This window comes from Girardinichthys multiradiatus, chromosome 15 (assembly GCF_021462225.1).
Source record: "Girardinichthys multiradiatus isolate DD_20200921_A chromosome 15, DD_fGirMul_XY1, whole genome shotgun sequence".
Lineage (NCBI taxonomy): Eukaryota > Metazoa > Chordata > Actinopteri > Cyprinodontiformes > Goodeidae > Girardinichthys > Girardinichthys multiradiatus.
In genome coordinates, this window is record NC_061808.1 from 1,265,911 (window position 1) to 1,292,433 (window position 26,523).

Below are 26,523 nucleotides of genomic sequence, written 5' to 3' on the forward strand. Positions count from 1 at the left end.
TAAATAAGCTACGTTCAAACATGTTGATGCTGTGAGACAATTCATTTAATTTTACTAAGTTTTATCATCATGATTTAAACATTTCTGAATCCAGTTAAATTCTATCATCGGTTCTTTTCGGGTCAACCAGACCTCCTCATTGAGAGGAGTTTCTGTCGTCTCCTCCTCAGAGTCTCAGCAGAGAACTGAACCACTGAAGCTGGGAGTCCTTGGCAGGAATGTTGAGGATAAGTTAGGAGCTCTGAGAGACTCTGAGGACCTTCAAGAATACGGGTCCTGGTCTCCGGGTCTGAGGATTAGATTCTATCCTGTAAGAACTGAAATGATCAGAACTTGATTGGACTTCCAGAGTCTGTTTATTGTGGTGGAATGTTTCTACTGGATCATGATTCTGTTCGGTACATGTCACACAACGATTTCATTAAAATACAACGATACACACACAGTAACACACTGCCTCACACACTGTCACACACATGCTGCTACTCATTCGGCTCCTGGTCCAAACTCATATCAAAATGAAAAGTTGTAACAAAATGAGCTGCAATCAGTTCTGGAATCAATAAAAGCTCCTTCTGAGTCTAATCTGCTCCGGTGCTTCCATCACTGATTATCTTCATCAATAATTGTCTGGATGGAGCTAGAAAACCTCTTCCTCACAGCCGTAATCTGGAAAACATCAATTGATTGATCAGTTATCAGTTATGACAGCAATCGACCAGCAAATGTCTCCAGAATGAAGGTTCTGGACCGACCTCCAACCAACTGCAGTGCACTAACACACTCTTCCTCAGCCTCCTCTTCCTCTGTTTCCACAAGGGGCAGAGCATCAGCGGGGGTGATCCCTGTGTCAGGAACATCTTCAGGAGGAGCTTCAGAAATAGCCTCTGTTTCTGTTTCCATGGTGACAGCCGGTTCCATCTGAAATCGATTAGACAAACTAATGTCAACGAGATCTGCAGAAGAAGAAGAAGAAGAGACAAACCTGTCTGCATCTGAGTAAGCTGGGTAGTTCAGGTGACTGATAACTCAGGTGTTACAGGTGATGTCAGGTAACTGGAGTTACAGGTAATCTTGAGTAACTATGGTGTTACAGGCAACTGGTACGACAGAAAACTCTGGTTAGTCAGGTGTTACAGGTGATTCAGGGTGGCATTAACCTGAGGAGGTGCTTTCTTTTTCCTTGGTGAGGAGGAAATGAGGCGACGGAACCTGAAACAGGAAAAAGGAGGACATTGAAAACAGATTATTGATTACTGGTCAGGTTCAGGTAGCAGATGATCGATTACTAATGGCTGGTACCTCTTCGTCATCATGACCGCGTTAGCAGACAGCTCTGCGTTGGTGTTGCTGTTCTTCTTGCGGCGACGACAGCTTAGTCGTTTACGTGTGGCAACGCCCTCTGTGGGTTTGGGGGTCGGCGTGCTGAGACTCCCTGTGGTCTGGTTCAGATCTCGGAGAACATCATAATTGATCTTACTGGAGATCCTCTTTTTCTCCAACATCTTCTCAATCGCCTCGCCTGCTGTCGCTGCTTCAATCTGTTCACGCTTCTTGTGTTTCTTCTTCTGCAGACATGAACAGTTCAGACATCAGAGCAGGTAATTAGTCCCTGGAACATAGCCTGGTAGACCCCATGTTTAACTCACCTTCTCCTTGTAGGTGCCCTGTTCCTTCTCCTTGTTTATCCTCTCCTCCTTCTCTGTAAAAAAATGGCCAGTAAATCCAGAATGATCAATACTGATCAATCAACGCCACATGATTCAGCCTCACCTTTCTGCTCCTTCAGGTATTCTGCATTCTGCTTGATCCACAGCTCCGTCTTTACCTCAACCTCCCTATCATTAAGGATGTACTGCAGCAGACAGAAACAGCCAATCAGAGAAGGACACACAGCCAATCGCAATGCTTCTGTACATTAGAAGCTACAGGGGTTGGACAATGAAACTGAAACACCTGGTTTTAGACCACAATAATTTATTAGTATGGTGTAGGGCCTCCATTTGCAGCCAATACAGCGTCAATTCATCTTGGGAATGACATATACAAGTCCTGCACAGTGGTCAGAGGGATTTTAAGCCATTCTTCTTGCAGGATAGTGGCCAGGTCACTACGTGATACTGGTGGAGGAAAACGTTTCCTGACTCGCTCCTCCAAAACACCCCAAAGTGGCTCAATAATATTTAGATCTGGTGACTGTGCAGGCCATGGGAGATGTTCAACTTCACTTTCATGTTCATCAAACCAATCTTTCACCAGTCTTGCTGTGTGTATTGGTGCATTGTCATCCTGATACACGGCACCGCCTTCAGGATACAATGTTTGAACCATTGGATGCACATGGTCCTCAAGAATGGTTCGGTAGTCCTTGGCAGTGACGCGCCCATCTAGCACAAGTATTGGGCCAAGGGAATGCCATGATATGGCAGCCCAAACCATCACTGATCCACCCCCATGCTTCACCCTGGGCATGCAACAGTCTGGGTGGTACGCTTTTTTGGGGCTTCTCCACACCGTAACTCTCCTGGATGTGGGGAAAACAGTAAAGGTGGACTCATCAGAGAACAATACATGTTTCACATTGTCCACAGCCCAAGATTTGTGCTCCTTGCACCATTGAAACCGACGTTTGGCATTGGCATGACTGACCAAAGGTTTGGCTATAGCAGCCCGGCCGTGTATATTGACCCTGTGGAGCTCCTGATGGACAGTTCTGGTGGAAACAGGAGAGTTGAGGTGCTCATTTAATTCTGCTGTGATTTGGGCAGCCGTGGTTTTATGTTTTTTTGATACAATCCAGGTTAGCACCCGAACATCCCTTTCAGACAGCTTCCTCTTGCGTCCACAGTTAATCCTGTTGGATGTGGTTCGTCCTTCTCGGTGGTATGCTGACATTACCCTGGATACCGTGGCTCTTGATACATCACAAAGACTTGCTGTCTTGGTCACAGATGCGCCAGCAAGACATGCACCAACAATTTGTCCTCTTTTGAACTCTGGTATGTCACCCATAATGTTGTGTGCATTTCAATATTTTGAGTAAAACTGTGCTCTTACCCTGCTAATTGAACCTTCACACTCTGCTCTTACTGGTGCAATGTGCAATCAATGAAGACTGGTTACCAGGCTGCTCCAATTTAGCCATGAAACCTCCCACAATAAAATGACAGGTGTTTCAGTTTCATTGTCCAACCCCTTGTATGTCTGCCTCATGTAAGACGCTGGGATGAGCTCACCTTATCGATCTCCTGATCATCAATACCTTCCAGGTCCAGCTCTCCAGTCTGAGACAGCTTCTCTGGAAAACAAAACACACGCAGCTGCTTCAGATCTGTGGATGATTTAAAAACAGTGCCGCCATGATGAGACAGCGTTGCTTGGTGGTGTAACTAATTATTTGATGAAATAACAGGTTAATCACAGTGGTTAATTGATAGACCTGGTTCTCTAGGGTTCATTTTGGTCACCTAATGATAAAATGTTGGCTGTTTGATAAGGTAACTGGTTAGTTGGGTTTATTATTTGATGATGATGATGATTATTAATTGATGATGACTGGTCATTGCTATTGTGGTTAATTAATGATGTAATATTTCTCTCTTACCATTTGGTTCCTCGCTTGGTTCTGACTTATCGAAGGTCTTAAAGGTCTCCTGGAGACCCAGGCTGGCAGTGCTCGGCAGCTTTCCCAGGATGGAGGACAGAGGAGTGACCTGGGAGTGTACCCCTGTTCCCTCCTTTTCTGGTGCAGCTTCCTGGCTGTAAACACCTTCAGGTGTCGTCTTACCCTGCCCCCCCTCCTCCTGGATTACCTGACACAGGAAGTCCTGCGTCAGGTGCTGGGTAGCAGCTTGGAGGTCAGCATTTTCTCCCTCCCTCTCCCTCTCCTCCATGTCAGATGTAGAGGACAGAACTTCCTCATCTTCCGGATCTAAAAGCAAGAAAGAACAATTCACTCTCTTTACCAAGCCCTCCGTCTTGCTCTGATTTATGACTGAAGAGGAAACCATGAGCACACAATAAAACACAACCTTCAAATTAGACCTGGTTACACTGAGTAACTACATTTAAAACCTGGATGACTTGTTTTGGGGGTTTCCTAATCTGGATGGCATCAACGTGTCCTCCAGGAATAATGTAAAGAACCGTGGTGTCATATTCATCAACCAGCTCCCAGTTTTAGTCCGTGAGGCAGACACCCTGTCTACTTTTAAGGCTAGGATTAAAACTTTCCTTTTTCATAAAGCTTATAGTTAGAATGGGTTAGATTATCCTGAACTATCTCTGTAGTTATGTTGCTATAGGCTTAGACTGCTGGAGGACATAATGACCACTTTCATCCTCTTCACTACATTCTCATACAGAGGCTCATGTTGAACCTGGTTCTGATTCTCCTGGAGTCCTCTTCTTTTTAAAAGGGAGTTTGTGTCTGTGTGTAAACTGGTCTGACTGATTGATTCCCCTGCTACATTTTGTTGAAGATGTATTTCTGTAGATTCTGAAGCATTGTGGGTTCTTAACAGACCAATTTCTTTGGCGTAGGCAGCGTAGATTCCCCTCAGTTTGGGTCGACTCTTTTCCAGCTCAGTCTCTATTTCTTCTTTGTAGCAGCTGATCTCTCCTGACAGAATCAAAGCAAACTTGAGTCAGTTCATTAGGTGTTTCCTCTAACCCCTGAACATCTTTCAGGTTTCTTGAAAGATTTTAGAGACTGACCTTCCACTTCGTCCAACTTCCGGGCCAGCTCTTGCTCCAGCTGTGGAGGAAAACATTGAGTCCACTTCAGTGTTTATCTCTCCTGGCTGAGCAGGGCATGAAGTCAAAAACTAAACAGTTGACTCAGGTTGTTTTTCAGGAATGTTAATCACTCTCCAAACTGAGCATGCTCAGACATTTAGGCCTTACAGGTAAAAGCACCTGACACAATCTCACTGTAAAACACAGAGTCCCTGCCGGTGTGGCCTAGCTTCAAAGGGTTAGACAGCCAATCAGAGGCTGGGAGATCTACCTGCTGCATCTTGACTTTGTGCTGTCCAGCAGTGAAGGACGGAGGATCACATTCCTGCTCCAGATCCACTCTCATGAACTCATCGATGGTCAGCTGACTGGTGGGCGTGTCCTCAAACTCTGTTAACCTGCAGTGAACGTAGAAGGGAGCTGGGATCTGGTTGGATATTTTGACCAAAACCAACACCGTCAAACTTTTATAAACTGTGGTTTAATCTAAAAGGGAAAGACTAGAATCTGCTTGGATCTACTGAATTGGATCAACTAGGATCTGATGGGATCTACACACCAACATTCGAATTTATCCACACTTTTCTAGACCAATCTATTCAGAAAGGAAAGATTAGTATAATCTAGGATCTAGTGACTGGGATAGATGGGGATCTGGTAGGATCAACTGACAGCAACATGAATCCAGTGACCTGAATTTACCTGCATCTTCTTATACCCAATCTGATTAAGATCTACTTGGAAACATACGGATCAGCTTGGATCTACTGACTGAGGTCTCCTGGGATATGTTGAGAACTTCTGGATAGGATATGCTGTCTCGTAGATTCCTGTGATCAGCTAAAATAAATCTGTTGTGATCCTTTGGAATCCAGATGGGTCCACCAGGATTGGATGGCATCTGGTGACTGAAACCTGAATCTATTGGCAAGGATTCATGTGGGTCTTCCTGTATGTTCCTAAAATAATCTTTAATGTTTAGTTGGAAGCATCAGTATCAGTTAGGATCTACTTATTGGGGTTTTCTGGCATCTATTGTCCTGTAAATCCCTGAGACCTCCCTGGGGCCCTGGAAATCTGGTTGAAATGTTCTCCTGTAATTCTGCAGCATCCTCAGGGATCCATACTGAGCTGGATCCCATCAACTGAGCAAGATGTACTGTAGTCCACTACCTGAGATCTATAGGGGATCTACTAGGATCTGCTGCAGCACTCACCTCTTCCTCAGAGTGGTCTGGCACACCTTCACCACGCTGATCACGTCCTTCACTGAACAACGAAACTTGTGCATCCGAGCCGCTACCAGGAGAGCTGAGGAGGAGGAGAGCGGCCGTTCATCTCATGATGCACATGAATGTTGGTGACAGCCGTTACCATGGTGACAACCTTCCAGTTTTACCTGCTCCACAGAGCCCGGACGGTCGGCGACCCGTGTGCATCCAGTCCCTCTTCATTCTCTGAACCAGACGAAGAGCCGTCATGGAAACCTCGTGGTTCTTGTCTCCAAACTCTAACATGTGAGCAAAGCGAGGGATGTACAGGCAGGGGTCTAAGGGGAAGGAAAAACAAAGTCAGGTGTGGTTACCTGAGTCACTGTAGAAGCCTCTCTGCCAGGTGATCGTACAGGTGTTGGACCATGACAGTGTTGGAGAACCTTCAGCTTTTTTTAAATAGAAACTTTTATGGTCACAGTTTGAACCCAGCAGCTCAAAACATGAACTTCAGAATGAATCAGAAGAACAAATAAACTGTTTTCTTTCTGGCTTGTTTGGGCCTACAGGTTCTTCTCATAACACCTCATAGCCAGACTGGATCAGGACCAGAACATAGATCAGGACCTCATCTTCATTCTCATTCTGGAACAGCTTCATGTTTATTAATCCAGATATTTCCAAGAAAAACTAGGAATCCGGAGGAAAGGGGATCTTTCCTGAATTGAGCCTTTTGTTCCAAGTTATGAATCAGAACCTGAACTGTTTGGACTGGCCGGATCCCCATGCTGGAACTTAGAACTCCCCCTGGTGGAGAACCACAGAAAAACACAAGCTCATGATTCCAAGATGGCGGCCGGAGGCGGACAGCAGAGAGGGCACAGGTTTTAATCCGGACCGAACCAGAGTGGGTCCGAAAGGTAACACGCATTTACATATGAACTGTGCACGAAACGGACCGGCTCTGTCCGCATAGTGGGTCGTTGATAACTGATCATGGCACCGGACTGGTCAGCAGAACTCTGCGGTCAGAACCGAACCATCAGTTCAGTTTCTGCTCTGCAGCTCTTTAAGTCAGAACCGGATCACTGTTGTGCAGCCGGAACTGGTTTTGCTGGATCCGTTGGTTCGGGATAAAAATAATGTTCAGTAATGAGGTACCGTTCCGATAAATGCGTTATTATGACATCAGAACCTCCGAACCCAGGCTCAAAGCTCTGACCCATACACCAGGCTTAGTAATCAATCAGTGATTCAGTGCCCTCGGTTCGGTGTTCCTGTCTGGATCCCGGAATAGATGTTGGATTCAGTCTAGAAAAAGCAGCTTTTCTCTCCTGACCTGAAGGATTTCTGGGATTTTCACCCAGAGATCCCAGATCCTATTCCAGACCCAGTTCTCCAGAATTTCCCGTCAGTTTGGTCTAAATTTCCAGCAGATATTCCTAAAGTTGTCCAGCGTTTCATCTTTAAACATCAGGAAATGGGAGAGCTGGGAATGTCACTGCAGCTCCTCCAGTTGGAGGAAAGCCAGAACTATGGCGCCCCTGTCCAGGTAGAAGGTCCATCCAGGAGAATTCCTGTCATCCACTCTGGTTGGACTGATTCCTGTTTATCCATTTTATAGATCCTGGGACAAAGAATACAATCTGGAAATATAAAGACTGTTTTCTGTTTATCTGAGGTCAGCTCAAGTTTCAGGAGGGAAACCCAGCAACACTCTTCATCTTTTCCTGGAGAACCTCAAGGTGTGAGGGAGTCCTGGGTCTGCCCCAGGGATCTCCTTCCAATAGGAAGTCCTGGGAAAAGCCTTTAACTGGAGACATCCAGGACGCATCCTGACCAGATGAACCACCTCAGCTGACTCCTTTCAATGGGGGGAGCAGCACCTCTACTCCATGTTCTCCTTAGATGATGGAGCTCATCTCCTTATCTCTAAGGCAGAGCCTACAGATGCTGCTTGGATCAAGGTTCTGGGTCTTTCAGTCATGATGGAAAATCGCCCAGGACCAGCTTGATACTGGAACTGCTCCCAACCTGAAGGACCATTCCAGTTTGAAGCATTCCTTCTACCAAATAGACCGTCAGATTCCAGACTGTAGGAATGATTTCCAGAGATCCAGTTAAAGAAGTGGAAACACGGAACTAACCGGATCTCTGAGTTCAGTTTGCCGAGGCTTCATTCTGACGCTGCCAGCTGCAGCAGCTGTTTGTCAGGCTGTCAGATTATCTGGATTATAATCCTCAGATTCCCTCTGACTCCAACAGGAAGCGGCCATGCTGTGACGTCAGGAGGAGGAGGAGATGGCAGCGGAGCTTTTCTCCACCAGCCTTCCACACGGTGAGGAGGAAGAGGAGGAGACGAAGACAAACTTCATCCAGCTAAGTGAGCCGGAGCAGTCAGCTGAGCGGAACGCCGTTCACGTAAACAACAACAATGATAACCAAGATGGTGGCGAGGAGAGACACAGCTGGCAGGGAGCCCACCCCACCCTGAGAGAGAGGTAAACAAACAACATAGAGGTGTGGGCGGGTTCTGCTGCTCACTGCTCGACCCGTCCATATTTTATTCCCACAGACTTGGACCATTGTGCATCAGGTCACTTATTGTTGTAGTTCAACATTTTTATAAACATTATATTCCACCATGTTTTAATTTATTATGGTTCTGATCCCAGATGGGACCAGTTGACTCCTATCAGATCCGACAGATTCTGACCCGTGACCTAAGCAATACTACCCAGCCGCCAGCAGGACCGACCTCCTACAGCAGACTATGAGTAGATTATAGAAAATGACTTGAGGTCAGTCGGGTGCAACCAAACTGACCTAGGGTCATCCTGAAACATCTCCATGCAGGCAGCTCCACTTTGAACCCAAAAATATGAGTAAGACGTGACCAGAACTGCTATGGTACAAAGTAGTAAAAGGGACCCATGACCAGCGCCCCCTGCTGACAGGTGATGTAAAACCAGTCAGCAGCTGGTTCCTCTTTGTTTGTTGATGTGCAGGAACGCTCTGATGTTCAACAATGAGCACATGGCTGACATTCACTTCATCGTGGGTCCACCAGGAGAAACACAGACCATCCCAGCTCATAAGGTACAGAACCTGCTCTACTTTGACCCTGGACTCTTATTGTTGTTCTCATATTTTGGGTTTTCTGGCTGGTTCTGACCCTTTTCCTGTCTGTGTTGTAGTATGTCCTGGCAGTTGGCAGCTCTGTGTTTGGAGCCATGTTCTATGGAGATCTGGCAGAAGGACAGTCGGAGATCCACATCCCTGATGTGGAACCAGCTGCTTTCCTCACCTTGTTAAAGTGAGTCCAGCCATGGGACCAGGACTGTTCTGAACCAGGACTGAACTCCCAGAACTGTTTGGACTTGGTTTGGAACTGTGTAGATCAAATTCAGACCCAGTGAGACCTGCTTCAGACATGTTCACAACAGTTCGGACAGTGGTAGACCTGGTTCAAACCTGATTCAGACCCATTCAGACTGGTTCAAACCTGATTCAGACCCATTCAGACTGGTTCAAACCTGATTCAGACCCATTCAGATTTGTTCAAACCTGATTCAGACCCATTCAGACTGGTTCAGACCTGATTCACACCCATTCAGACTGGTTCAAACCTGATTCAGACCCATTCAGACTGGTTCAAACCTGATTCAGACCCATTCAGACTGGTTCAAACCTGATTCACACCCCTTCAGACTGGTTCAGACCTGATTCAGACCCATTCAGATTGGTTCAAACCTGATTCAGACCCATTCAGACTGGTTCAAACCTGATTCACACCCATTCAGACTGGTTCAAACCTGATTCACACCCATTCAGACTGGTTCAAACCTGATTCACACCCATTCAGACTGGTTCAAACCTGATTCACACCCATTCAGACTGGTTCAAACCTGATTCACACCCATTCAGACTGGTTCAGACCTGATTCAGACCCATTCAGACTGGTTCAAACCTGATTCACACCCATTCAGACTGGTTCAGACCTGATTCAGACCCATTCAGACTGGTTCAGACCTGATTCAGACCCATTCAGACTGGTTCAAACCTGATTCACACCCATTCAGATTGGTTCAAACCTGATTCACACCCATTCAGACTGGTTCAGACCTGATTCACACCCATTCAGACTGGTTCAAACCTGATTCACACCCATTCAGACTGGTTCAAACCTGATTCACACCCATTCAGACTGGTTCAGACCTGATTCAGACCCATTCAGACTGGTTCAAACCTGATTCACACCCATTCAGACTGGTTCAGACCTGATTCAGACCCATTCAGACTGGTTCAGACCTGATTCAGACCCATTCAGACTGGTTCAAACCTGATTCACACCCATTCAGATTGGTTCAAACCTGATTCACACCCATTCAGACTGGTTCAGACCTGATTCACACCCATTCAGATTGGTTCAAACCTGATTCACACCCATTCAGACTGGTTCAAACCTGATTCACACCCATTCAGACTGGTTCAAACCTGATTCAGACCCATTCAGATTGGTTCAAACCTGATTCACACCCATTCAGACTGGTTCAGACCTGATTCAGACCCATTCAGACTGGTTCAGACCTGATTCACACCCATTCAGACTGGTTCAAACTTGATTCAGACCCATTCAGACTGGTTCAGACCTGGTCTTGACCGTTTTAGACCGGGTTCAGACTAAATCAGACCTGTTCGGACCTGCTTTAGAACCACTAAGACTGTTTTAGTCGTGTCTCTGCTGGACCCTCGGTTCACAGCTGCAAAACTATTAGTTAGACTATCTTTTTATTTTGGTAATTTAATTCAAACAGGAAAATTCATATAGAGTGAATATTTAGATAATCTTGTTTAGTGAGATGCACTGGAGTCAAAGGCTTCTTGAAGATGAAGGGGGTCCAGTTGGTTCTGCTGAAGGATGTCCAGCCACATACGGATCAGCTCTTATTATAAACAATCTGAATGAGAAACGGCCTCCATCTTCCACAGTGGATCTGATCTCCACATCTAATCATCTAATCGCTCTGCAGTGATCGATCATATCGGGTTTTAACATCTCTCTCTGTGTGGACAGAACTGTTCCAGGGTACCATCTGGATCAGGTGTCTCTGTACGGACTAGGCTTGTCCCGTCAGTGTCCCCTCTGTCTCAGATACTGCAGATGCTTCTGCAGTGCACCTGGAGTGCACCTGTGGACCAGATCCTTGGATAAGATCTGGTCTATAGAAGAGCTCACAGCTGAGGGACACAAAGAAATGTCAGCAGCGTTGAAGGTCCCGTGTGGTCTCTATTATCTGGAAAAGGTTTGAAGCTACCAGGACCCTCCTTAGATCAGACAGCCCTGAGCAAACTAAGTTATCAGGGAAGAAGAACCTTGTTCAGAGAGGCCACCAAGAACCCAGTGGTCACTAAGGCAGAGCTCCTCCGTTTGCTTGTGTAGATATGGAGGACCATCCAGAAGGTCAACCATCAGTAAAGACTGATGGTTGAATTCTGTGGTCATCCCCTGGCTAATACCTTCTCTACTGGGAAGCATGGTGACGGCAGGATCATGGTGTGGGGATGAGTTCTGTAGCAAAAACTGGGTGACTAGTTTTCATAGATGACAAAAAACACAGCAACTAGATGGATTCTTCATGTGAACCTGCTTCAGGGTGCTGTGGACTTCAGACTAAAATGACGATTCAGAGCCTGGACTGAAATCACACTGAACATCTCTAGAAGGATCTAAAAATGTCTGCCTAACGATGTTCTCTAACGTTCCTTTTGTCCCGCGTCTCAGGTACATGTACAGCGATGAGGTGGAGCTGGATGCCGACACGGTGCTGGCCACACTTTACGCTGCAAAGAAGTACATCGTTCCGGCCGTAGCAAAGGCGTGCGTTGGCTTCCTGGAGACAAGCCTGGAGGCGAAGAACGCCTGCGTGCTGCTGTCCCAGAGCCGGCTGTTTGAGGAGGCGGAGCTTACGCAGCGCTGCTGGGAGGTGATCGACGCTCAGACCGAGCTGGCGCTGCGATCTGAGGGGTTCTGCGAGATTGACCGGCCCACGCTGGAGATAGTCCTGCAGAGGGAGACGCTCAACATCCGGGAGGCGGCAGTATTCCAGGCGGCGCTGAGCTGGGCGGCGGCAGAGTGTCGGCGACAGGGCCTGACGGTGACCCCTCAAAACCAGCGGACTGTGCTTGGGAAGGCCCTATACCTGCTCCGGGTCCCCTCCATGTCCCTGCAGGAGTTTGCAGATGGACCGGCGCAGTCAGACGTGCTGACGCTCACAGAGACCCACAACATCTTCCTGTGGTACACCGCCACCAACAAACCTCAACTGGACTTCCCTATAGGCAAACGGGTCGGACTGGCGCCGCAGAGGTGCCACCGCTTCCAGGCCTCTGCCTACCGCAGCAACCAGTGGCGCTACAGGGGGCGCTGCGACAGCATCCAGTTCGCTGTGGACCGCAGGATCTTTATCGCCGGGCTTGGCCTGTATGGGTCCAGCGGCGGGAAGGCTGAGTACAGCGTGAGAATCGAGCTAAAGAGGCAGGGAACTCTTCTAGCCCAGAACCTCACCAAATTCCTGTCAGACGGATCAAGCTCCACCTTCCCCGTCTGGTTCGAACACCCGGTCCAGGTGGAGCAGGACACCTTTTACACGGTCAGCGCCGTCCTGGATGGAAACGAGCTCAGTTACTTTGGACAGGAGGGAATGACTGAGGTGCAGTGTGGGAAGGTGACCTTCCAGTTCCAGTGCTCCTCAGACAGTACCAATGGTACTGGTGTGCAGGGGGGGCAGATCCCAGAACTGATCTTTTACTGCTGAACCTGGACGTGATGGACTGAAAGACCTCAATTTAGCAGGAAGAATCTGATTCTGATAGATTCTGGTGCTGATAGAATTAGTGGTTATAGTTCTGATAGAGTTTCTGGTTCTGTTTCAATCATTAAAGTTTGTGTGACTGAAAGTCAAGTGTCTTTGTTTTTTGTCAGCTGTGATTTCCTACTGCTGCCACCAGAGGTCACTGTAGATACAATGAAGACCTTTCTTCAGCAGAGAGCATGCTGGGAAATGCCTGTTTTAGTAAAATCTGACCTGGGACAGGTGAGTCTGACCACCTCTCAGGTCACATGATCTCCTCTGTAATCATCTCATGATGGTGACAGGAAGTCTCACCGATGGCGGGCGCGTTGATGCACAGCTCCCGGGCCAGCAGCAGGAAGGTCTTTCCCAGGATGTAGACATTCACCTGGACACAGAAAACACACCATGATTGGTCCAGAGCTCAGAGAATCGGCCAATCCCGACGTCAGTCCTACCTGAAGCAGGTCACTCAGGTCCAGCAGCATGTCTGAAGCTTGGTTCAGGAAAAAACGGGTCGGGCTCATTCTGATGCTGCTCCCTGTGGCAGCATCAGAATCAGTTCACTAACTGAACCATTCATTAGAGTCTGAACAGGTTCTTCTGGACTGATGAATTCTGATGAGGAGTTCGGAGCTGCTGATCCAATTTACAAGAAAAATGTAACAAGCCAATAAAAAATAATTATAGCATTTTTATTTATTTCTGTAAAAAGATTATTTGTTTTTCTTTACAAATGTATAAAATACAAATTTTTAATAATTTTCTAATTATTCAGTGTCTTATTTTTATTTGTTCATTTCTGTAAAAAATGATGTAACTACATTTTTATTTAGAGTTTTCTACTTAAAAAAAATTATTTTGTCATTAGCAAATATTATTTATTTTTTCTTAATTAGACAAATTCTTCCTGCATTATTTTTATAAGTTCATTTCTGTAAAAAATGATGTAACTAAATGTTTATTTAATAAAATGAATATTCATAAAATACCTTTAATGTGAAATGTGTAGAATTACAAAGAAACAAGAACAGGATGTGTGAAGATAAAAACCGGTAAACGTTTTTCACCGGGAGCTCAGCAGGTGACTGAGGATGGTTGCTAGGATACGAGGCGTGCCTTCGGTGCGGCACACCAGGTAGAGGCAGGCGGCGATGACGTGCTCCGTTCTCCGTCCTCTGGTCAGGTGTTTGCTGACGACCAGCTTGAAGAAGTTGAAGGCCGTGTCCAGACAGTGCTGGTTGAGCTGCAGCTGGCTGCCAAGCTGCTGGATCTGACGTTTACCTGCAGACAGACACAGCTCATCACACCTGGAGACAAGTAGAAACATCTAAAAACATCTGAACACGTCCTGAACTCACCGTTCTGCAGCGTCTGGGCCCTGGACTCCTTTCCAACACCAGTGTGGAAACCAGAACCAAGGAGAGGAGCTTTAACCGGACCTGGCAACAAACACACAAAGACAAAGCTTTAAAGTTCAAGGAAACGGATTCAGTTCCAAACTGATCATCAATCAATTATTTCAAGGTGAATTAGAATATTCTGATGATGGAGCTCCTCTGGACCGAACTGCTGCTGCTTCACCTTGTTAGAAAACCCAATGGAGCCAAAGTGAGCCTTGGAGAGCTGCAGTGGGGTCCTGGGAACTAAACACCAGGACCCGTATTCTTGAAGGTCCTCAGAGTCTCTCAGAGCTCCTAACTTATCCTCAACATTCCTGCCAAGGACTCCCAGCTTCAGTGGTTCAGTTCTCTGCTGAGACTCTGAGGAGGAGACGACAGAAACTCCTCTCAATGAGGAGGTCTGGTTGACCCGAAAAGAACCGATGATAGAATTTAACTGGATTCAGAAATGTTTAAATCATGATAAAACTTAGCAAAATTAAATGAATTGTCTCACAGCATCAACATGTTTGAACGTAGCTTATTTATATGATCATCATTATTCTGATTTGCTTATTAATAGATTTATTCTCCATGCAGCTCGTTTTCATTCTGCATCTATTTCATATGAATTAATTTCATATTTATATTAAATTCAGCATTTTACTGCGATCTCCTCCTTGTTTAATGAGGTTTAGTTTGGTTAAATGATAGTTTGGAGAAAAGCGAAGTGAACAGAGGAGCAGAGCCTGCTGGTGGAGGAGAAGAGAGGAGTGTTAAAGGTAGATTTGGTTCTGGGATCACGGTGGGAACCAACAGACATTCCCAGTAGATCAATGCGTCGTTCCCTCTGCTTTCAGCACCAGCCTGGAATGTGAGCAGCTCTGGTTCCTGCTGCATTCAGAAGTTAGAGAGGAGATAGCAGCACCAGAGAACTTCTCCACAGATGTTGGAGATGATCATTTAGACTGAGGCTGCTGACATCATCATGAACATTACAGCAGATACTGATTCACCTCATTTATATCTTCCTGCTCTGGATATAGAGCTCAGATTATTGGACTGTTGGAGACACTTTCTATTTATGTAGATCTATATTTTTTCTACATTTATTTTTTAAAGCATTTTACAGTCTGTAAATATTTAAATCATTCTACCTTCTCGCTGCAGGGCAACAGTGCTACCAATTGCACCACTGAGCCATCATTCATTGATCCTTCCTAATATCATCTTACTAGAGGTTGACCTTTAACCTGTCCTGCTGCTGAAACCATTTAATTTCCTCCTAGAGGGATGATAAAGTTAATCTTATCTCTATATTAATAATTATATGATTGTTCTAGAAGTTTCTGTTCTCATTGACTCGACTGTTTAGGAGGTGGATCTCTGCACCATGGAGCTGGTAGCGTTTTATTCATTCACTGTTGTTCATTGGAGGAGAAGATCTCTCCTTTCTCTCTGTCTTTCCTCCATCTTCTCTGCTTCAGACACTCTTAGGATCACTAAAGGTCCTCCTCACTGCTCTGAACATCTCCTCACGTTAGGAGCTCTCTGAAGACCTCAGATGCTTCCTGAATAACTTTTATCTTACAGAGGAAAATTATAAGAAAAATTGGAGAATTTGAGAAATTCTAATTCTAATTAGAGTCTTTCTGGCATATTCTCAGGTGTTGCTGCAGAATAGAAACCTTGGAGCGACTTTCTCGTGTACACAAAGTGTTGGTGCCGATTTATTAGGTACTGCTTAGTGGGACATTCTTCTGGGTGGGTCCAGAATGCCAGGTTCCAGGTTGGATCCCTGCTTTCTGACACCTGTGACCGAAGCTGAGCTCTGATATGAATTCTTAGCTTTGGACAGTGGTTCCAGATTCATTAAATGAAAGATGTTGGTGCTGTTGGACCATAAAGGGGCCCCATAAGGAACTTTTATTAGGTTACATAATGGCCACTTATTAATTGCCTGTTTAAGTTAGATGCAAAACGATTCTGGTTACAAAATGAGACCCATTTGGATTCTATGACTGTTTAAAACTGGTCTTAATATTTGAGCCCCATCTAGGGCCAACATAACAGGGTTTGCTGATGTGGGTTACAACCCCTGTGGGTCTCATAGAAGAGACCCAATGTGATCCCTGGTCCACTTAGTACTGACCCAGTCACATGGGGCCCACATACTGTATGTTGAGAACTGTGTCTTCATTAATAATCTCTGAGTTGAGTTTTATGAAAGTTCTCCCCTGATTGGTCAGATGAGGTCCACTGCTCTGGTTCAGCTGTAATCATCCTCAAGCAGCCTCACCTGGATGCTCTCCTTGGTTACTATGACAACCAGGTGATTAGCTCACCTGGCTGCAGAGTTTTCCTCAGTGGAGACAGGGCTTCCAGCTGGGGAAAGAGTTTCCAGTTTCAGGATGAGAGCTACTGTGTTGAGCGTATGGTGAGTTTACCTGGATCTGTCACCAGTCTCACCTGGGCAGGTAAAAGCTCAACTGTGCTGCTTTGTGTTCCAGGTTGCTCTTGATGATCTGCAGCTGCTTCATGAGAGAAACGAGAGCCGGGGCCCAGTTGAAGGGTAAACTGCTATGACTGAGCAGATTTTTGGTTTTTGTTCCAGTTGATGTGGCACAAGTTAAACTTACAGATGATGAACCATGAGGATTAAAACCTGCAGCTTTTCCTCCTCATGAAGTTAAATATCTGCATGTTTTCCATCCATAAACTCTCCAAACATTTCAATTAATTAATGATTAATATCACAGACTTCCTGTGTTTGCTTTTCTCAGGCTTCATTTCAAACTGAAACTTTTCTATTAATTTATATCACATACACCAGGTCCAAATGGACCTCATCACCAACATCAGGATGTTCCTCCTACTGATTAGAGTTGACATGTTAACTGAGTCAAAGCAAGATGTTTTTAAGGTCTCATTCAGTCATTGGATTCACAGTAAGCAGCCGTCCAAGAGTTCTCTGGGTTCTTCATGGTCTCTGGGACCCAGATCTGAATGTTCAGGTGACTCAGTCTGCAGAAGGAAACATGGCAGCTTCACACAAGTATTCATGTTTTCTAGGGCATTAGTGACCTTTGACCTACAGGTGTTCCAGCAGGTTTTCTGTCAGCAGGTTTGGTTCAGTCAGAGTGCCGAGATCGGTACCTGTGGATCCGAGTGGCTTCAGCACAGGTGCCTCACTTCGAAGCAGTCGGTCAGTTCTTCATCACTGAACACGAACACATTGAGTGTCCACGTCTCACTATCTGTAATGTCCTCATTTAGACGAAGACGGTGTCCACTCCATCAGTAAGCAGCTTGCGTCCCGCTGTGGTTACACCATCAGCACCTTCAGGGTGGATGGCGTCACCATCTTCAGAGCATCATATTACGCCTGCTTCACCCACAACCAGGTACCTGTGCTCACCCTCATGGTGCCATCTGTGCACAAATAACAACTACCTGTCCAAACCCAGGACCTTCTGAAGGGGTAGCTTCACCTGGCAGAGTGACTGTGGTTCGCTGGGAACAGTTGTAGTCTTGCAATCTGAAAGTTGTATCAATTCCAGCTTCCTTCTTCCAGATGTCGATGTGCCCCTGAGCAAGGCACCTAACCCTGAGTTGCTTACCCATCAGTGTATTGAGGTATGAATGCGCGCGCTCGTCTGAGTGTGGCTGACTGAACATGGCTCTGTCGTAAGAGCGCTTGTCGGTATGACTAGAAAACTTACGTTTGGTCTATTTTTCAATCAAGATCCACGATCTTGTTGGTCCACCTGCCACAAAAAGTTCCTGGGGCCCAGTTTTGGCTGCACAATATCAAGAACATTTGTAAGAATGTTGAATATAGAAATGAACAAAATTGAAGTGGTAACGTCATTCTGCTTTGGGTTCATACCAAACGGACCCCAGTCTCTGTTACTGGTGGGAAAAAATAAAATTACAATCTTAACAAAAAGATTTGATGGTAAAGGTGTCTTCTGGCTGACATCTGGTGGTTTTTCGCTTCAACCCTGTTTCCATCATTAAACAAATGCCAACAAATGTATTACAGGCAGACTCTTAATGCTGGAAATTTAAATAATTAGTAAACAACTATTGCAGCCAGTGTTTCTTTGCAATATGCGTACTGCATGCAGTGATATTACAAGAACGATTCATTGGTGGAATATTGTGCAGCTCTAGATGTCGTCCCACAAATGACTTCCTTCAAGCCTCTCTAACAGAGTAGCTCCACCACCCCGTGTTCCTCATCACTGACGAGGTACCAAACCTTGATTTGGTTTTTTTTTTTTTTAAATCAGGTGGCTCCACCTGTCAGTAAAACTTAACCCAACACTAGGTACCTGGCCCCGGAGGATGGCCGGACCTGTCCACCTGACTCCTGCCCACAGATCACTCTGCTTTACCTGCATTTGCACCAGGTGTTTAGGTGTGTCTGTTTTTAGAATGACGAGGTGTTCACCTTCAAGTTCAACGTGATGGTGAAGGACGGCAGTGGTGACAAGTTGAGCAGCCAGTTTGTTTCTGCAGTCTGTTCTGGTCTCAGCTGGACCCACAGAGAGCTCACATGTGAGGAAGACTACATGGAGGTGAGGGCACCTTTAACCAAAGCTGGTGTTGCCTTTTAACAGCTGACTGACCAGTTATGGTTTTGTTGTCAGGTGAATGTGAACAGAGAGTCTTCATGTGGTGGTCAAGGGGTGGAGGGTGGACAGGTGTGGCAGGAAGCTCTCTTTAAGGTAAGTCACACCTAGATTAAATAAGTCCTTTTTTTTTTTTTTTGTCGCTAATGATCATATAATCAATTCAGTGACCCCCTCAATCTTCTTCAGGAAAAAGGTTTTCTGTAGTCTTTGTTTGGGATTTAGTTTTGTCTCTGACACAGCAACTTATAACCTGAGCTGGGTCTAAACTGATGATGGTTGGTTGCTGGTCTTCAGGCTCAGAGAACAGCCAGTTTGTCCTGGCAGCTGATGTTCCTGCAGAGCGACGGACAGACCACCTCCATGTCCATCCCAGAGGCCCAGAGGTGGGGCTACAGCATGATGGCCACCTCTCAGAGGGTGATCCTTCGATCTCCGTTCAAACAGCCGTATGCTGAGGTCACCATGGTTGGTACCCACACACTGAGACGCCAGGTGTTCAAAGAGTTCCCTTCTCATGCAAAACCAGTTCTCGACTCAGAAACTCAAAGATTGTCTGCACCTTTAAATTGAAAAGTTGAACCATCACCCTGACCTCTAAAACATTAGATTAAAATCAAACAAGCACCTAACACCAGTAGGGCTGCTTTTATAGTAACTAGTTACAGACTTTTAGTGTGTGAAGCTGGTTTGTGGTTTCTTAAACCCGATGAAAGGAGAATTCAGATGTTCCTTGGCATCAGCAGATCTTCCTGGTTTCTTCAGACACATTTTATCCACAATATTAATGAAACTAATGGCATCGTGTTCCTTTTTAACAGGTTGACGATGTTCCTGTTGAGACAGTCCGGGTCTCTCTGTTCTTTAAACAGAAGCTTGTGCTGATGATAATTGACATGTCCATGGCATGTACACTCAGTAAGTTGATCCAGAACAAGAGGTGAGCTGCAGTCTGAACCAGAGCTCAGATGGTTTTGTTTTTCCCCTCAGATTCTGGATCATTTGATGGCACTCTGTTGCTCTGGGAGGTCCCTCAGGTCCTACCCGATCTGGTTGGAGAGAGAGCAGAATTTGAAAGTCGGAGCTTCAGTTTGGGACTGGAGGGTTTTCTTCTGGATGAAGCTACTGCCACCTCCAGAGGTCTCAGTCTGGTTCACCAAGAAGGTATGGTGAAGATCGGAGTTCCTTTTGGGTCAGAAGGCGGCTTCAGGAAGGTACAGTGGATAGGACAGGGTCTGATTGTTGAAACAGTTGGTTTTTGGGAAATGTATGTTTTAATCTCATCTGTTCTTTTCTGCAGAGTTTGGTAGTGGAAAATATGTACAAGGAGTTTTATATGGTCCCTCTCATGTATGAACATGTCTTCTCTCTGGTCTTTGATGATGGCCACATCATTGACACCAAACACAGAACATTCAAAGTACTTGAGACACCACTGATCTGTAGGCCACCTTTCAGCCTCAACAGTAAGGTTTCAGGTTTCGAGATCAGTAAAGACCTGATAACTGTGACTGCTTCTTACTGACTGAAAATGTCTGGCTGCCTGCTTGTGGTTTTTCTCTCTGCAGAGACGATCAGTGACCATCAAGAGTTCACAGTCTACCTTGGAAACATTCCAACAAATGTCATCTTGGAGGAAATCTGGATCAACGGACAGCGGTTGCTGATGTTGGGAAAGCCACAGCAAGGCCTCAGCATCAGTCCGATTGTTCATGTGAACGGCAGCCAAGCCTACGAGCTGCAACTGCCTTTCAACGATCCTGTTGTGCAGTGGACGGTGAGGATATGATCAAACATCTTTTAGTGGTTTTTACTGGCTGCCTCTTATTGTTTGGTAATCTCATCTTTGCTGTCGGTTCTGCTCAATCCGTTGGCCTGCGTAACTATACTGCGCCAATCAAACCCACAAAGTGGTTGACTGTTTTATTCAGCTACATTAGAGCCTGATTTAGGCTTCTGTTTCCTGTCTCTACAACAGAATGTGGGTGGAGGTGTAGTACTGTACTCTATAGATTTAAACTTCACTTTAACCGTTGTGCCACAAAGACAGTCCTACTACCACCAGAACTTTATCACAGCCCAAGTTTTCAATGCATGTGAGTATGATTGATGCTGTGGTTAGACCTTTTGAACACTCTTGTTCACTCTGAACTCTGCGTTTATTGAGACTTCTGACATTATCCCTGAAGTCCCTCCAGAGATAACGGCTCAGTGTTTGGAGGGAGGAATTTCCTTCAGCATAGTCAAACAATCTCCGAGTCTGTGGGAAGTGGGCATCGACCACGAGCCTCTGACGGAGCAGCTGGTGGACCAGAGAGGATACCGCCTCCACAACGACAGCCACAGAACCATCCTGGAGGTCCCTGTTTTCTCTGTCGGCTACACTTATGAGGTGAGAGTCCATGAAGCAAAACTTACAGGTGGGCTAAAACATCACATGGTTTACTGCCATAAGTGGTGAGTTTTCACCAAACCCTCCACATCTTAGTGCAGGATCATGAAAAGAGGTTTAGTGCTTCAAAAAGTAAAGTGAGTCCTTGACTTTCCTTAAAGAGTACCATCTGTTGATTGATTTTAATCATAAAGGAAACTGCTACATTTACATGAAATTGATTAGTTTTTAGATGCATAATTATTAGTAACTTGAGCAAAATAACACTGAGTAATATTTAAAATAGTTTAGCAACCAAAGCGTAGGTGGTGCAATCAAAAGCAGACTGTAATCTCGTCTAATCTGAGGCATCTTGTCGGACCTTCACTCAGCTCTGACTGCAGGATACTCCAGTAACTGCCTGAAGACACCACTGGTCTGCATGCATACTGAACTACCTCCAAACCGGCTTGTTCCTTTTGGGTCATTAGCTTGGTGCTAAAGTGGTTTTGTGAATGAGCAAACTTGAATGCATAAACGGAATATGTAGACCAGTCTAAGATGTTGCATCTTGTTTTCCAGGACATCAACTTGTCCAACTTTTATGCAATGTTTAAGCTGCTTTTAAGAGATTCCAAAACTCTAGAAGTCCAGGCGTCTGCCTCCAAACGCTGTCTCTTCAGAACAGAAGACATGATAGGTAACCTTCTTCCTCTAGAGCCAAGCTGAACTGGTCTGAGAAGGCCTGAATGAGGCTAAGCTTTGACTTCAGAAGTAACCAGATGCAGTTATTGTCCCATCCTGACTGCAATAATGTTCATAATCTTTGGTTTCAGTATGTTCTGCAGGCGGTACCGTGACGGTGGTGGCAACGCCGACCTCCACATGGCCCATGGTGAAACCTGAAAAAACCAGTCTGTTGGACCATAGCTGCAAACCAAAACAAACTGATGGAGCCAGCGTCTTGTTCGAGTTCAAGGTGGACTCCTGTGGAACCAGAGCCATGGTATGGATGTTTTCTGTCAGAAATGGACTACGGAACGTTCCAGCTAATTCTTCCCTATTTTTCTGTTATATGACTTATTCAGAAGTAATCTGTTTGCAGACATATTCAATTTTGCTTAATTCATAGAAAATCTCATCTGAAGCCAGGGGGAAGATTTTAGGAGATTGACAGTACCGTAGGATGTCCTTAAGCCTATAATCAGGACAGATATCCGTTCAACTTCTGCATCGAGGAACAGGATAAACACTGCCAAAACCCTACAAACTCACCTTCAAGCCACTGGTGTGACTGTCTCTGACCAACCAATCAGAAAGGCTTCATGAATGACTTGGAGCTGGGTGTCCTTTCTGCCTGGCACCCTGTAGTCAGATTAGCATTTACCATAGAAATACCAGACTTGGTAGAGATGCCATTGATGTCCTGTGACTGACTGATGAGTGCAGGTTAACCCTGCACAAATGACAGATGTTATACAGGGTCTGGTGAAGCCATGGAGACTATGCTGCTGCATTCAGCATGACCAGTGCACCCCAGACACCCCACCTCTGATCAAGATCTGGGAGAATACTGGCTGGGAAACCAGCTGTGGGGGTTGTATAGACCACAGGACCATTCTGAGTTGGACATGCCTGCCACATCGTTTAATAACCTTGAGTTTTGAGATGTTTTTGAATTCAGCGCTGTTTTAAATGTAACTTTGATCAAATGTCATCATTTAGTCCCCTAAAGTGTAATCCAGCCCCCCCCCCCCATATTCAGTATATTCAGCCACGCAACCTAACAGATTCTCAATTGATTACGTACTCTTGAATTGGACCGTTAGCTGACTTAAGGTTGATCTGCTGCAGCCAGCTGGGGCTTGGGTAAGACAAAGATGAACTGGTCCAGGAGTACCTTCTAGGTTGAAAGTACAGAGTCAAGGCAGCAGTAGCTCTGTAAGAAGCAAATAGTATGTAAACCTTCAGAGAGCACAGTCCCAATGTTGGTCATTGTGAAGATTTCTTAAGTCTTGTAACGTCAGAATTTTAACAGGTCGGGGAGTGGTACATAGTCTACGAGAATGAGATTCTCCATGATCGACTTCTGATTGCAGACGGGCCAAACTTCATCTCCAGGGAACCTCAGTTCAAGTAAGTTCCACCATATGAATAAATGTCCTAAAACTTTCCTGCAGACTCCTCTGACTCTCTAACAGGGTCACAGTGAGGTGCTTCTATCCTTTGAGTGCAGTCAACAGAGTTTCTTTGGACCGAACCTTCACCTCAGTGACTCCTGGCTTTGGATCAATGAGAGCTTTTGAGAGCCAAAGAGGTCAGGGTTCTTCACGATGAGGGTGACTTGGGTTTTTGTCAAAGATTTAATGTTTTCTATTTTGACAGATTCAATGAAAAAACAATGTCCATATCAGCATTCAGAGACAACCAATGCCCCATCAAACAAACCCCACCTAACCCAATCTACAGTGGGAACCCTGCCTCTGTCTGGCTTCAGGCCTCAACCCAGACCAGGAAAGAGCCACTTCATCACAGTACCAGGAGGACAAAACAAGGTGCAATCCTCCTCAAACCAGGATGATTCTTCAGAAACACCGACCATGTAAGTCTTCTCATTTTAAATAATGTTACAGATAAATAAAAGCAGTGTCTAATTGTTGGTCTCTTTCCAGGTTTTATCAGTTACCTGATGCAGAACACCTTGATGCACCAGTAAAGAACTTCAAGGGAGAGGCCTGGGGAACTCCAGGACCAAGTGAAAAATATATAACTTTAGGGTCCTTTGACAGGATTCCCAATGCTCCAGCCAGGGAAAATGTTGGAAGTTCAAGTCAGACACTTGTTAGTCTGAACAAGTTCCCTAAAGGTGATGACACTGGTCTACCCTGGGGTCAGTCCATTATTGGTCAAAGTGACATTGGTCAGCATCCATCACATCAGAGCCTTCCAGTTGATCTCTCATCTAGCATGGCAGGCTTAAAGCAGCCCACCTTAAACCTCTATGGGTCCTCAGGTGTTGAAATGGCAGTCAATGAGCTTCAGAACCCAGTCTACCAACATCGGTATCACTATAAGCCAAATCAAGCCCCTCACCTCCATACTTTCCTGCAACCACAGGGCCATGTCAGGAATGAGCTACCCCAGCCTAGTAAACAGAAAGTACTTGATCCTGGTGATGGTAAAAGTGCTATTCCTGACCAGTCTGATAGCCTGCAGGAGTTTCTCTACAACAAACAGACCACTGTACCCATCCAAGAGGTCCAAAACCTGGAAGGACTTGGACCAGTCAAGTGGAACATTCAATCTAGAGTGCAGAGCATCAGAGTAAAACCTCCCAGCAAGTTTGTCTCTTCTGTTCTTCGTCTCAACCAAAAACCTATTGTTCAACAAACAAACTCTCAAAGCCCTAACCTCTCCAAGTATGTCTTTGCTATGACACCTGCCAGTGGTGATGAGAACCATAGGTCCTATCAACAAACTACTGAGAATAGAGGGTCCAAACCAGTAGAAAAACATCTTCCAGAGAGACCAGATGCCTTAACACCAATGCAGGTACCAGTTCTTCAGAGCTTTCTGGATCACTCTTTGGCCATTAACTTTACTGATCCATCTCTCGAACAGGTGGAGCACCAGCACCCACTGGTCCCCCAGTTTTCCAGCCAGCCGGAGCACCAGCACCCACTGGTCCCCCAGTTTTCCAGCCAGCCGGAGCACCAGCACCCACTGGTCCCCCAGTTTTCCAGCCAGCCGGAGCACCAGCACCCACTGGTCCCCCAGTTTTCCAGCCAGCCGGAGCACCAGCACCCACTGGTCCCCCAGTTTTCCAGCCAGCCGGAGCACCAGCACCCACTGGTCCCCCAGTTTTCCAGCCAGCCGGAGCACCAGCACCCACTGGTCCCCCAGTTTTCCAGCCAGCCGGAGCACCAGCACCCACTGGTCCCCCAGTTTTCCAGCCAGCCGGAGCACCAGCACCCACTGGTCCCCCAGTTTTCCAGCCAGCCGGAGCACCAGCTAATCCCTTTATGGGCTGGGACAAATGATCCAAGAATGGAGTCCAGGTTATCTCAAAGACCTGTCCTTCAAAAGTCAGGTAAGAACTGAAGAAGGAATTTGTGAGGTTTTAGCTTTTCTTCTTTAAAACTGACATCTTTCCTATCAGAACCTTCCCTCATCAGAGTGAGACCAACTGGTCTTGGAATGAGACTGCAGACTCAGAACCAATCTGAGCTCTTACAGAACCAGGACCACTTACTTAAGGAGGGAGTTAGCAGAATGTTCTACCAGAACTTTACACCTCAAAACCCTAGCCAGGGTGACACTGGAGCCCAAAGCCCACCCACAGGAGAAGCAGAAGTGGGTCATCCTCAAACCAACCCAAATGGTTCTGATTCAAAACCAATGATGCACAGCACATTGACCTGTGGTGCCGAATCCGGTCTTTATGGAACAAGTGTTCACCAAGGAATCATCAGAGGTATGAACACGGTGCCTCCACCAGATTAACGTGTGTAATTCAAGTATCTGAATTATGAAGCATTATCTCCTCAGGTTCACCTGTTCCCTGTATGTTGCCATGGTAACTAACTCTGGAGCTGGTGTAGATTTTCATATTGGGAACAGAGCAGCTGCTTCTGACCAACCATTTCTCTGAAATAATCAAACATACCTGGGTTCTGGACAGTGAGGGTGTTCAGGTTAATTTGGAGTTGATATTTATTAAACCCTTAACAAGGAAAGACCCATTTAGATCTAAAATCATAATTACATGGGTGACCTGGACACAAACCACTCTTAATGACCCACTAACACCCCTTCATCTGCAGGACTAGTTAAACCAGATCACCTAAACAATCCAGCTTTATTGTACAGTAGACGACCACTTTCCCAATTAATCAGATGGATGGAACCCAGTTTGGAGCAGCAGAACGGACTCATCAGAATCTTTCTTTTAGTTTGAATGCATGCAACAGATGTTTTAGAGATCAGATTCCTGATCAGTTACAGATGACCATCTGCAGAGGTGTTTTGCTTGGTTCAGACCCAGTTTAATCTGGATTAAAATGGAGCTGTGGGAACCTGCAGTAAACAACTCTGCTCTTTGTTCTGACCCAGTTTAGTTTGATCGAAACCGCTGTGAGAATAAAATTAAACTGAACCCTGACCTGTTGTTGAAGTTCTAACCTGATTATGTCTCTTTGCAGGTGTGCACCTCTGATCACTGTTGCCTCCATGTTTAATAAAGAATATTTTTCAGCTGTTCTGTTTCTGGTTCCTGTTCTTGATGTCTTCCTGCATGGCTGTAAACTTTACATCAGGATGTTCAGCTGGCAT

The 26,523-nt window shown here is 45.7% G+C and overlaps 3 protein-coding genes across 11 annotated transcripts in view; 2 read left to right on the forward strand and 1 right to left on the reverse strand.

The window, feature by feature from the left end:
* Positions 1–337: 337 nt before the first annotated feature.
* The window catches only part of brf1b (BRF1 RNA polymerase III transcription initiation factor subunit b), a 28,958-nt gene continuing 2,772 nt past the window's right edge, over positions 338–26,523 (reverse strand). For both annotated transcript variants that reach the window (XM_047387041.1, XM_047387042.1), the window contains 17 exons: positions 14,164–14,244; positions 13,913–14,086; positions 13,261–13,292; positions 13,118–13,190; positions 6,137–6,286; positions 5,955–6,048; positions 5,009–5,135; positions 4,717–4,756; positions 4,526–4,621; positions 3,605–3,931; positions 3,237–3,298; positions 1,774–1,855; positions 1,650–1,702; positions 1,303–1,568; positions 1,161–1,212; positions 756–921; positions 338–669 (listed from right to left, as the gene is read on the reverse strand). In XM_047387041.1, the coding sequence (XP_047242997.1) occupies positions 641–669; positions 756–921; positions 1,161–1,212; positions 1,303–1,568; positions 1,650–1,702; positions 1,774–1,855; positions 3,237–3,298; positions 3,605–3,931; positions 4,526–4,621; positions 4,717–4,756; positions 5,009–5,135; positions 5,955–6,048; positions 6,137–6,286; positions 13,118–13,190; positions 13,261–13,292; positions 13,913–14,086; positions 14,164–14,244 (1,904 nt within the window). In that variant the 3' untranslated portion in view covers positions 338–640. The remainder of the gene's footprint in view (positions 670–755; positions 922–1,160; positions 1,213–1,302; positions 1,569–1,649; positions 1,703–1,773; positions 1,856–3,236; positions 3,299–3,604; positions 3,932–4,525; positions 4,622–4,716; positions 4,757–5,008; positions 5,136–5,954; positions 6,049–6,136; positions 6,287–13,117; positions 13,191–13,260; positions 13,293–13,912; positions 14,087–14,163; positions 14,245–26,523) is intronic.
* LOC124881475 (BTB/POZ domain-containing protein 6-B) lies at positions 3,358–12,908 on the forward strand. 4 transcript variants are annotated; one of them, XM_047387045.1, is made up of 5 exons: positions 3,358–3,380; positions 8,214–8,449; positions 8,957–9,047; positions 9,146–9,264; positions 11,734–12,908. In XM_047387045.1, exons 2-5 carry the CDS (start codon positions 8,250–8,252, stop codon positions 12,764–12,766), a joined length of 1,443 nt encoding a protein of 480 aa, XP_047243001.1. In that variant the 5' UTR covers positions 3,358–3,380; positions 8,214–8,249; the 3' UTR covers positions 12,767–12,908. The 4 variants fall into 4 exon arrangements, with proteins under 4 accessions (XP_047243001.1, XP_047243000.1, XP_047242999.1 ...); XM_047387044.1 differs by lacking the exon at positions 3,358–3,380 and adding an exon at positions 3,382–3,497; XM_047387043.1 differs by lacking the exon at positions 3,358–3,380 and adding an exon at positions 6,311–6,868.
* Positions 16,523–26,449, forward strand: LOC124881473. 5 transcript variants are annotated; one of them, XM_047387039.1, is made up of 22 exons: positions 16,523–16,621; positions 16,695–16,756; positions 17,294–17,389; positions 17,461–17,588; positions 18,624–18,767; positions 18,840–18,917; positions 19,119–19,289; positions 19,643–19,739; positions 19,812–20,035; positions 20,122–20,287; positions 20,390–20,598; positions 20,800–20,917; positions 21,011–21,213; positions 21,775–21,892; positions 22,029–22,198; positions 23,231–23,328; positions 23,394–23,509; positions 23,578–23,794; positions 23,865–24,744; positions 24,814–25,282; positions 25,352–25,666; positions 26,394–26,449. In XM_047387039.1, the coding sequence occupies exons 1-22, from the start codon at positions 16,596–16,598 to the stop codon at positions 26,405–26,407; spliced, it is 4,119 nt and encodes a 1,372-aa protein (XP_047242995.1). In that variant the 5' UTR covers positions 16,523–16,595; the 3' UTR covers positions 26,408–26,449. The 5 variants fall into 5 exon arrangements, 4 of the variants coding, with proteins under 4 accessions (XP_047242995.1, XP_047242992.1, XP_047242993.1 ...); XR_007041665.1 differs by lacking the exon at positions 26,394–26,449 and having other exon boundaries at positions 23,865–24,740; positions 25,352–25,491; XM_047387036.1 differs by having other exon boundaries at positions 25,352–26,449.